General features: G+C 37.7%; 1 protein-coding gene across 1 annotated transcript in view; it reads right to left on the reverse strand.

The window, feature by feature from the left end:
• Positions 1–1,917: 1,917 nt before the first annotated feature.
• Positions 1,918–12,762, reverse strand: part of LOC124594340 (ATP-dependent zinc metalloprotease YME1L-like) — a 110,341-nt gene continuing 99,496 nt past the window's right edge. The window contains exons 11-14 of the mRNA XM_047132708.1: positions 11,374–11,525; positions 10,934–11,080; positions 4,317–4,478; positions 1,918–3,041 (exon numbers count right to left, since the gene is read on the reverse strand). Coding sequence (XP_046988664.1) covers positions 2,886–3,041; positions 4,317–4,478; positions 10,934–11,080; positions 11,374–11,525 — 617 coding nt within the window. The 3' untranslated portion in view covers positions 1,918–2,885. The remainder of the gene's footprint in view (positions 3,042–4,316; positions 4,479–10,933; positions 11,081–11,373; positions 11,526–12,762) is intronic.

The raw sequence follows: 12,762 nt of genomic DNA on the forward strand, positions 1-12,762 counted from the left end.
TTGGTTGACATTTTTCTATTCAGCTGTTACTAGCTAGATGGATATTATTATAAAATATGCCTGAGAAACGCAGGCCACACAAATTCTTGATTCAAGCCATGTGTGGACAGCAGGCCGCAGTTTGATGACCAATGGATTAGATTAAGAAAATCCTCAGCTACATAAGTAATGAGCACAGATAATAATTGCTCCCACAAGAACTCTCGATGACCCACAATTAACATGGACAAGTTAAAAAGGCATTTCACAGACACTTAATGGCAGAGAAAGAAAGGGAAATTCTACCTGCAGCAATCAATAAGATTGACAGCGGTCAACAACGACTGAACATCTCTTATGAATATGCTCTGTAGATTTGAATAACAGTACCTAAAGACTTTTTATTACATTCTACGCAGACAGTGTACAGAGGAGGCAAAGAATTTAACCAGCAAATGCTCACACCATATGTAAACTACTATGACAGCTTTGTATGCATCGATCAACCACAATAGTAAATACATGTAGGTCAATCATAAATGACATCTTTATCAGTGAATAAGCAGACAATGTAAATGTATATCTACGTCATGCTCTATGCAGATAGTTTCTTTAGCACCGAATAACGATGACTTTAAAACCCGTGTAATGTTGAAAGTGTCATCCACACAGAAAATCTGACATGTTGGCAACACTGTGTCCAGAATCTAATCTGCGCCACCATCTAACAGCCAACACCAGGTGGTTGTGATCTACCAGCTGCTGAATGATGTATTCTCTGCAGCACTGGGCATACAGATAATAAGAACAACAGAAGATTTAAAAAATATACTGCCTGAATACACCACTTTTTATTTTTCCTAATGTTCAGGGCTCTGGTGGTGGGCAGAGTTCTGTGTGCAAGAACATTAAGTGCTAAGAAGAGTACTGTTTCTTTTTGTTTATTTTGAAAATATATGAATATTCCAATGTGTTGACTGAGGACAACAATGAATTTCCTGCATGTTCTGCAAAAGAATGAACCTATTCTTTGACTCAAATGATAACTGATGTTTTACTTGAAACAAAAATATTGTGTAGGAATTAAAACTAAGAGAGAACCATGTATGAATTCCTTCTTGGTCATTTCTTTAAGGTGTCACAATATATTTTTGAACTTCTCCAGTGACAATTAGTTCCAATTTTTCATGAATTAAGGTGTATTTACATTTCTGCTAGTCAAAAGTTTTTTTTCACTATGTCCAACAGCCAAGTTGACAGCAATAAACTCTGTGGAGAATACAGCTTTACACCACCACTTGTTCAATAATAAACATCGTACATCTATCATGTACAGTTAATAGCTGTGGTCAAAGTGCAACAAACATTCAATAGCTGATTTAGTGGTGCTCTCAAGCAAGTTTCATGCTTATTTAAATCCATGCTGTAACACTTTCATTTGATTTACATTAGGTGTCACACAATAAAATGAAATTTTTACAGAATTCTTTGGGTAATATTTATCACTTATCAGTGCAGCTCTAAGTGTGTCAGAAGTCTCATCTACTTAGAGGCATTGGCATTATGTTACCACTAGATAAAAAAGGCATTTCCAAAGCTAACAACAGTGCAGTACAGACATGCTGGTACGTACAAAGATTGAGACACCAACTGCTCACATATGTAGCAACGATATACAGTAATCAATGTCTGCAAGAGGTTAAACAAATTAAATACCTCTTTAGCATTATAGCTGCACAGTCAACCAATTTTATTCAACACTCACAGCTTAAAAGTTATGGATAAATGTGACCTTTTAACCCCCCCCCCCCCTTTCTTTCTTTCATTCTCTCTACTCTCTAGCTGCATGGCGGCTTACATAATGGGTTGTAATACTAATATATTAGGGGTAAAAAGTAAAAAAAAAAGAAAACACACACACACAAATTGAAAAAAAAGTAAGATTTACATAATTTTTCCCCCCAATGAGAATCATCTGTTTACTATAAACTAATACAGTCTGTTATACGATGGAATTGTAGTTGATGTCATGCTGCGATTGGAAATGTGACAAGATATTGCACCTATTTATGTTAGTAGGCCCAATCATCTCAGAAACAAAAGATGTCGTCTTACCATAGACGACATCGTTACAGGAGAATTATAAAATCAAGTAACAATGAACTGAAAAAAATAATACAGTAACAAATTCAAATGAAATACACATATTTATTTCAGGTGTACACAACTAACAAATCACACTGAAATAAAAGTGCATATTCCTATTTTTTTTATATAAAATGCAAACTGTGGCAATCACAATGAGATATTGCAAATTGATTTTGTTCAAGACGTGCATCAAAGTGTCACATATGAGATCAAACAGGATGCAGGCAAATAATGGCAGTACAAGTAACTTCCAACCCAATCAATGTGTCATCATTAAAATATGTAGGCAGGATGGAATTAAAACTACAGGTACAACACACAAATATGACAAGTGATACACAGGTTGTAAAGTGAGCATATTTCATTAAACCTCTTAGAAAAACTGCAGTTCAAAATTCAATGTGTTCCAAAAATACACCATTTCTTTCCTTAAATTATACGAAATTGTAATTCCTGACAGTTGGCCGGATTATAAGGAAAAACAAAGATGTATGTATGGAAGACTCATCTTTAACAAAGTAAATCACAACTGCAGGATTACGAACGTTGGGTACAATAAATTAATGGTAGAAATTACATTAAACAAAATGTCTGTTGCTGTGGTCTGTACATGGAAAAACAAACTGCATAAAATAAGGTCCGATATCACATCCTCTTCACAGCTGAAAACTATTTATTTCAATTTACAGTGTGGTTTCTTTGTTTTATGAACGGAAATTTATTGAAAAGTTTGACACTGCCTATAAACCATTCCTCTGTCATACAGGCTGACTCCTATCTGAAGTATCTTTGCCCTTCATTATTGCTTTAATATCTTCAGCATCAAGTGTCTCATATTTTAGCAAAGCTTCAGCCAGCAATTTGTGCTCTTTGTGATGAGCTTTGAGAATGCTCTTAGCACGTTCATAAGATTCCTGTTGAAAAATACATATATATTAATAATATTGAACAATTTCCAGTAATGAAATAGGCTTGTCTGTGATGAACATCAAGTACATTAAATATTACACAAACTTGACAAATAAACCACATATGTAAGAAGGACAACATCTACAAAATCTAACACTTCGACAAAAGACGATCAGTATGTCACTCGTCCAAATGTAGTGGTTTTTTAATACTGCCACCCAGGTGGTAATCTGAGAGCATTCATCAACTGTATCCACTGGGAAAGTCTAAATTCATGTACACATTCTTGATGTTCTCTCTTTCCCTCCATTTGAAGCATTTGTTCACAGCTAAAAGCACACAGCAATAAAAACTGGTAAATTGTCTTTGAAAGCTACTTTGCTTGTTTTTACTTTAATTTAAACTGGTGTAAATGAGGCTTTACTGTTGTCAGAGCGAATCTCATCATATACAGGCTTTTTAGGAAGCTGCTGAAACCAATTACAAACACACACTATATTTCACTAATTAAAATATTCTACAATTCATACTTTGCTTTAAATATTGTGTAGTTTTAAATAATTTAGAAGAAACAAAAGAGTGGGGTAATGGGAGTACACTTTGTTTGAGATTGGGCTTTTAAGACACATAAGAGGGAAGTTGAATGGCAAATTTGTAAGCTGTACCTGTTATCCCATGCACAAATGCATGATGGGAGTCTTTAGGTGTAATGAAGAGGAATGCTGATGCTTTTCTACTTTAATGGTGGATTTCTCAAGTAGTTTTAATGTATTTAGTAGTAAAATGAAAATCACTCAAAGGCTGACTTGCACACCTCAATTCTTTACGAAGTGCTGTATCAGCCATTATCCAGTCGGCCGCAGTTTTAATACGCACCTTGTTAGTTACGCTGCCACATTTCCTACAGCTGCCACTGGAGCAGAAGGGCACTGCCACAAACAATCAATGAGATGCAAGAATCTCCTCTCCGGAGCTCCAGTGACAGCTATACTTAAGTTTGAATATTCAAGCCCTGCTCACGCACGTACCTCAAATAACATCATAGTTGCGATTTCTTTAAATCAGATGATTTTTTTTTAATACACCTTGTATATTTCCCTTATACTTTGAAGGTAATTAAGTTCCTTAGAATGCCTTTACTTAGTGCACAGTGGCTTAGCTAAGAGAGAGACAAGAGAATAAAAACCAATTTATAATTACACATCACTATTTACTATTTGTCCACATAATCCCTGTTCACATATGAAAGTGTTACACACAAAACCAAACACGATCCTTACCATCATTAGCCTTTTAATTTCACTGTCAATCAATTCTGCTGTGCCTGGGCTAAGCTCATTAACAACAACTAATGATTTGTTGCTGTTATCATATGTCCGGAGGCCAACTTTTTCAGACATTCCCCATTCTTTAACCATGTGCGTTGCAATAGAAGTTGCTTGCTGTAAACAAACAAAAGCATGCAGTTTACATTGTTTAGCTGAAACCATTATCAAAAATTCAGTCATCAAATATAAACACAGTGCATAGAACAAACAAATGAATATATGATAATAAAACATACATAAAATGTGAGTTTTCTTCTAACAGATAAATTAAGGAAAATCAGATTCAGTGTGCCAACCTCAAAACCAAGTTTGGGGCACAGAATGAGGGAAATAAAGGGATTTATTGAGAATTATTGTGTAACTGATCACATTTCAATTAATGCTGTCCTCTGGAGGTTGACAGCTAATCTGAGTTATGTGGTGCCTCTCTCCTCTTTTTTTTAAAAAAAAGAGAGAGAGAGACAGAGAGACAGAGAGACAGAGAGAGAGAGAGAGAGAGAGAGAGAGAAGCTCGCGAGGATAACATCACAACCATATCCATACAAGAGTTTACAAGCAGTTTCCTCAAAAGCTAACATAAGAATAATCAAGATCTGACTATAGAATAACTAATTAGGTTGAGGAACTGACTAATTTTCCGCAGTTCATTCAAATGGTCTTGTAATCAACATCAAAGCAACGAGTCTGCATCTTTTCAGTGCTATTATTCTGAATATGCTCTACACTATTTCAATGAACTTTTGGCTGTAGGGTTAGTCATGGCAGAGACCATGGCAATTTAAAAAAAAAAAAAATTCAAATCTCATTTTTCGAACTAAACAAGTATTTAAATTAAGGACTGAAGTTCCTTTTGCTGGTGTTCTGATAATTCTCACAGTCTTCTTACTAAGTCATATTAGATTAAAAAGTGAGTTTTTGATGAAAACCTACATCAGGTTGACCAAACACAGAATGATTATCCACTACATTTGGCCAACACAGCAGCACTTCAAACCATTAGTTGTTGCTGAGTAAAACAATGGTGACTCGTGTAAGTTCTAATTACTAGTCTTACGACAACAACACTCAGTCAGAGACCAATTAGCCCATGGAACATTTTCTGAATTCATTAAACATACTGGGAAAACTGTACAGAGAAATTCTTAAAAGTGGACACCCACATTGTCGATAGAAATAACTGAAGCTTGTAAGACAAACAGAAAAAAACTGAATACAAAATTCCTGTAACCAATGAGTGGTTGATTAGTAGCTGGCCTTACACAGTAAATAGAGGCAAGCCCAATTGTGATTTCCATGCCTGGTATAGGATTTTTTTTCTGGCTTTAGGGCATCTTTTTATTGTATTCCATAATGTATGAAAATAATGCAAAAATTATGTTATCACAAAATATTTTTTACAATTACTTCAAGGTTGACTACAAGGTTCTAACCAAAGATGAGTACTGTATCTGCATTAAGTTGAAGCAGCAGGCAGAATATGTAATTCTGGTTTGTTTAGCTTGTTGAACATGACGTTTATCAGTGGCCTTACAAATCCTTTATGAGATGAAAGTGGTTAAAATACAAGTATATAACATGTTGGCATACCAAAAGCCAAGTACATAAAGTCACATCTCCTTCCCCAGATTCGCACACACAGTCCCTCTCCATGATTTAATACTTAAAACTGTTAAGATAATGTGATTGTTCAAATGTATTATTAAAATACAGGACTAGAAAAAGCACAAAAGTCTGGTAATTGGGTAATTGTAGCTGATCTCTCTCTCTCTCTCTCTCTCTCTCTCTCTCTCTCTCTCTCTCACACAAACACACACAAACACACACCTACACAGAAAGGTAGAATATCAGACAATGCACAAAATTTCGAAACATGTACAACATTAATCTCATTCCTACTTAAAATTGTAGGCATGTCTACTAATTAATTGGTCTCCACCTATTTTCCATGATGTAAAATACACCCAGTTAAATAACGACGAACTATAATCTGCAAATCATAATCATCATACACCGGTAGTAGTTTATACGTGAGGATGATACTAAGCATCAGGGGACTGTGATTTATTTAAAGATACATACGCTAAGTGGACTTCACCACACCTAACAGCCAGAAGGTAGCGTTCCATTGTCTTACAGTCACTTTTATCAATCATGTGTTGTCTATCATTCCCACTCACTCTTCCTCCCACAAACACATTACAGAGTTCCTCAACAATGTCATTATAGCATGCAGCACACTGGACCACACTCGTCATGGTACAAGCCTTCTTGGATGCAGTACTGGCTACCTCGTTCTCATGAATTCACCATGTCAAGAACATAGCAGAGTGACACCTCTATTTCCCCCATCTTCAAAACTGAAGAAGGATGTTCTATATTGTTTTCTCTACTATGTACAGGTGCTGGATGTACTGCAGATTGCTGAGGGAATCTCCACAGATGACAGATTTTAACCTCTGCCTGAGGCTCATCTCACCCACAGCCCTCAGAAGTGCACAGAATTGAAGACAAAACACATTAAATTCAATATAATGGAAGGAAACATTCCACGTGGGAAAAATTATATATAAAAACAAAGATGAGGTGACTTACCGAACAAAAGCGCTGGCAGGTCGATAGACACACAAACAAACACAAACATACACACAAAATTCAAGCTTTCGCAACAAACTGTTGCCTCATCAGGAAAGAGGGAAGGAGAGGGGAAGACGAAAGGAAGTGGGTTTTAAGGGAGAGGGTAAGGAGTCATTCCAATCTCGGGAGCGGAAAGACTTACCTTAGGGGGAAAAAAGGACAGGTATACACTCGCACACACGCACATATCCATCCACACATACAGACACAAGCAGACATATTTAAAGACAAAGAGTTTGGGCAGAGATGTCAGTCGAGGCAGAAGTGTAGAGGCAAAGAAGTTGTTGAAAGACAGGTGAGGTATGAGTGGCGGCAACTTGAAATTAGCGGAGATTGAGGCCTGGCAGATGACGAGAAGAGAGGATATACTGAAGGGCAAGTTCCCATCTCCGGAGTTCGGATAGGTTGGTGTTGGTGGGAAGTATCCAGATAACCCGGACGGTGTAACACTGTGCCAAGATGTGCTGGCTGTGCACCAAGGCATGTTTAGTCACAGGGTGATCCTCATTACCAACAGACACTGTCTGCCTGTGTCCATTCATGCGAATGGACAGTTTGTTGCTGGTCATTCCCACATAGAATGCATCACAGTGTAGGCAGGTCAGTTGGTAAATCACGTGGGTGCTTTCACACGTGGCTCTGCCTCTGATCGTGTACACCTTCCGGGTTACAGGACTGGAGTAGGTGGTGGTGGGAGGGTGCATGGGACAGGTTTTGCATCGGGGGCGGTTACAAGGATAGGAGCCAGAGGGTAGGGAAGGTGGTTTGGGGATTTCATAGGGATGAACTAACAGGTTACGAAGGTTAGGTGGACGGCGGAAAGACACTCTTGGTGGAGTGGGGAGGATTTCATAAAGGATGGATCTCATTTCAGGGCAGGATTTGAGGAAGTCGTATCCCTGCTGGAGAGCCACATTCAGAGTCTGGTCCAGTCCCGGAAAGTATCCTGTCACAAGTGGGGCACTTTTGTGGTTCTTCTGTGGGGGATTCTGGGTTTGAGGGGACGAGGAAGTGGCTCTGGTTATTTGCTTCTGTACCAGGTCGGGAGGGTAGTTGCGGGATGCGAAAGCTGATTTCAGGTTGTTGGTGTAATGATTCAGGGATTCCGGACTGGAGCAGACTCGTTTGCCACGAAGACCTAGGCTGTAGGGAAGGGACCGTTTGATGTGGAATGGGTGGCAGCTGTCATAATGGAGGTACTGTTGCTTGTTGGTGGGTTTGATGTGGACGGACGTGTGAAGTTGGCCATTGGACAGGTGGAGGTCAACGTCAAGGAAAGTGGCATGGGATTTGGAGTAGGACCAGGTGAAACTGATGGAACCAAAGGAGTTGAGGTTGGAGAGGAAATTCTGGAGTTCTTCTTCACTGTGAGTCCAGATCATGAAGATGTCATCAATAAATCTGTACCAAACTTTGGGTTGGCAGACTTGGGTAACCAAGAAGGCTTCCTCTAAGCGACCCATGAATAGGTTGGCGTACGAGGGGGCCATCCTGGTGCCCATGGCTGTTCCCTTTAATTGTTGGTATGTCTGGCCCTCAAAAGTGAAGAAGTTGTGGGTCAGGATGAAGCTGGCTAAGGTGATGAGGAAAGAGGTTTTAGGTAGGGTGGCAGGTGATCGGCGTGAAAGGAAATGCTCCATCGCAGCGAGGCCCTGGGTGTGCGGAATATTTGTGTATAAGGACGTGGCATCAATGGTTACAAGGATGGTTTCCGGGGGTAACAGATTGGGTAAGGATTCCAGGCGTTCAAGGAAGTGGTTGGTGTCCTTGATGAAGGATGGGAGACTGCATGTAATGGGTTGAAGGTGTTGATCTACGTAGGCAGAGATACGTTCTGGATACTTCCCACCAACACCAACCTATCCGAACTCCGGAGATGGGAACTTGCCCTTCAGTATATCCTCTCTTCTCGTCATCCGCCAGGCCTCAATCTCCGCTAATTTCAAGTTGCCGCCACTCATACCTCACCTGTCTTTCAACAACTTCTTTGCCTCTACACTTCTGCCTCGACCGACATCTCTGCCCAAACTCTTTGTCTTTAAATATGTCTGCTTGTGTTTGTATGTGTGGATGGATATGTGCGTGTGTGCGAGTGTATACCTGTCCTTTTTTCCCCCTAAGGTAAGTCTTTCCGCTCCCGGGATTGGAATGACTCCTTACCCTCTCCCTTAAAACCCACTTCCTTTCGTCTTCCCCTCTCCTTCCCTCTTTCCTGATGAGGCAACAGTTTGTTGCGAAAGCTTGAATTTTGTGTGTATGTTTGTGTTTGTTTGTGTGTCTATCGACCTGCCAGCGCTTTTGTTCGGTAAGTCACCTCATCTTTGTTTTTACACATTAAATTCATTTTGACAAAATGATCAGGACTAATGAGTGAACAATCAATAGGGTCTCTCTGTCTGACCGCATTAGTATATGTTATGTTGATATCTTGACGCTCATTTAAAAATTTCAAAAATTGATTTTAAAACCATAATTATATGTGAACAGTTTGTTGCACTCTTATCAAGTCTAAAATTGTCCTGTGCTTCATAAACAAACAGGATGTAGCTTTGCTCCAACCCTGAGTCACACTTGGTTTCAATAAATACTACTTTGGTGATGTACTAAAGATTTTGTCATGTGCGTGTGATTTACATAAAGTAGCCTCACGGATGCATGGATGTTAATTAGAATTTCGAGGATTTATAATTTCTAAATTGTATTCATAATTTCAGAACCTGTAAATAAACTAAATTTGTTTTTACTCTAGAGACAAATTTAATTCCTTTTTCTGTTGGTAGAAACTAAGCTTATTGTTACATTAGAGGTACATTTCATTCCTCTTTCTGTTAGTCAAAATCAAACAGTGGAAAATAGAGGATGGGATAATTACAGTAATACGAAAAGGATATACTGCTACTCATCATATAGAGGAGATGCAGAGTCACAGATAGGCACAACAAAAAGATTGTCAAATATGTAAGCTTTTGGCCAAAAGGCCTTCTAAAGTAAACACACAAGCACAACACATGTCTCTGGCAACTGGCAGCCAGGCGCCAGTGGATAGAGACAGTGGCCACAGGTGTACAAGTTGTGCTTGTGTGGATGTGCATGTGTTATGTACTTTAGAAGAAAGCATTTTGGCAAAAAGCTCATGTGTTTGGCAGTCTATTTGTAGAGCCTGTCTGCAACAAGGCATCTTCTCTATATGGTAAGTAGCAATATGTCCTCCTCATAATACTATAATTATTCCTGTTTCTATCTAATATAAGAATGGGTCGTATAGGTAACTGGTAAATGTCAGATGAACTGAGGCCCGAGTTTCTCCTGGCATATACAATTTTCAATTGCCTTGAAAATGGCGGGGTGTACTCCAACCAAAATATTGGCGGTTGCTGTAAATATTACCTGGCTGAATTCCTGTAAGATGTTTGAAAAAAGTCAGATGATCTGCAAATGTCTTATGAATGACAATCAGCAACACAAAAGAATATGCCAAAATTAATAACCAAAAGGAAAAAAATCAGTTCGAAAATATATCTGAAATGACTCAAGCATCAATATTTGAACCTATCTCATAACTGTTTAACATTAGTGAGCCATAAAATAATCTATAGTCTACATTACATCGTCACAACTTCCACTCAATCAACATGTTTGCATGTCTGACACTACATCATCACAACTTCCATCCAATCAACATGTTTGTCATGTTTGTGACACACACACACACACACACACACACACACACACACACACACGTCTTCAAATTGCTGATATGTAATGTATCTTACCTCCCTCAGAGCCACATTATTTTTATAACTGTGCCGCATTTCTGCAACAATAACTAACCACAATCTTCAATAGCCAAACAGAAAAAAAAAGTTTATCTAACAGTTAATGGTTTGCTGTTATTTGTTATTTTGGAGCTACATATTTAATAAAATTATCAATACCTTTAAATCACTTGAGGCTCCTGAAGTTATTTTATCAGGACCGAAGATGAGTTCTTCAGCTGCCCGACCACCCATCATCGTATCCAACATAGCCATGAGCTGCGACTTTGTAACATGGTAACGCTCTTTTTCTGGTATATATGCTGTCTAAACAAAATATTTAATACATATAAAATAGTATCTGAGTGACGCCACACACGGGCGCAAACGAATGCTTGTTTACATAAATTGTCTAAGTAAAAACTTAACATGCTGATATATATTACTATGTTTGTGACAAACAAAGGGCAAGTGGTCTTGTCCCCCTTTCTTTTTTTTTAACTTTCTTGAACCTTTATGGAAAAATTCTTAAACAATAATAGTGTTAAAGTTGACTCTATCATGTTATAATAAAAGTATTAATATCTTATTTCTTGAATTGTTAACTTTATTCAACTTACATGGCCAAGAGATGGACCACGAGGTATAATAGTTACTTTATGTAGTGGATGCGAATCTTTAGTGTAATAAGCCACAATTGCATGACCACCTTCATGGTAAGCTGTTATTGTATTTGCTTCCTCATCAGGTATTCTTGATTTTCTTTCAGGACCTAGTATGAAATGAAAATGACGACATGAATTCAGATTGCTTGAAAATGTCTCATCATTACACTTACATACTCTTTGTAGCAAACTGTCTATACACTTGAAGTCCACAAGTTAAATATGGGAAAATTATCTTTGCACTTGAGCTCTTTGAAAAAGACACTAATTCTAACACTTTAAGTTATTAAACTTTGCTCACTGTATGCCATGTGTGAAAAAAATTGGCAAGATGTTTAAATGGTGCACATGAAACAAAATTTTTGGTCCCTGGAACAAGGTCTAGGTTAGTTTCAACAAACTAGAAGAAATTAAAAAAGAACCTCAACAATGACATAACTTCTGTAATAATCCATAACTCCACATACTGACACAGCAGTTAAACAGTAAAACAGAAAATGAAGTCAATCCATTTACAATCGGAATGTTCTTGTTGATTCCTAGATACATTCAACTGTGGAAATTCATAAAAAGTTAACAGTCAGTAACACAGAAAATGATACAGATCATAAGATTCCTTCTTGTCCTAATCTAATTTGTCCTTAGCATCAGAGCAATAGGCAACTTTTCATTTGATCATTTTAAAAATTCATAAGTTCTTACCCTCTCCATCCACCCTCTTCCTTTTTTTTTTTTTTTTGATCAAGAAATCACAAATCTGATGAAATCATGTGGATATTTTTAATTTTTTGTGCTTTTTGTTATAAAGGGGCGTAACATGTCAGTGGCAAGCAAATTTAGAATTTCTACTATTTACTAGTGTTATGTTTACATTTAGTTACCTTCTTGTGAGCGATCTAAAACTGTTCACCTGCAGGTACTGACATGATATGAGATACACAATTAGAAAAATAATCCATTGGCTCACAAACTACAGGCAGAAGTCTTTCCAGCCAACTCTTAATATTTTGCTATTTTTTACCGAATTTTATACAGAATGTATGTCAATTCTTCTTGTAGTATGACTGATTTTATTCCTCATTTGATATCCTCTTACCCTTCAGTAATACTGACCTGTGTCTTCATCAAATTTGTGCAAAATTTGAGAAAAAGTTACTCCTTCACATTAGTATATGTAAAGTATCATGCTATATCATACCGAGAAGAAAACTTCTTTAATGGAGTGCTTCCAGATGTTCTGCTGGGTTGTTGTTTCCATTTCAAGCACAATATTTCTATGACTGAAACAGTGGTCTTCTTCATGTGGTGCAAGATTTGATGGCTGGTGAGATGTTAAGAAATTGA

Source organism: Schistocerca americana, chromosome 2 (genome assembly GCF_021461395.2).
Source record: "Schistocerca americana isolate TAMUIC-IGC-003095 chromosome 2, iqSchAmer2.1, whole genome shotgun sequence".
Lineage (NCBI taxonomy): Eukaryota > Metazoa > Arthropoda > Insecta > Orthoptera > Acrididae > Schistocerca > Schistocerca americana.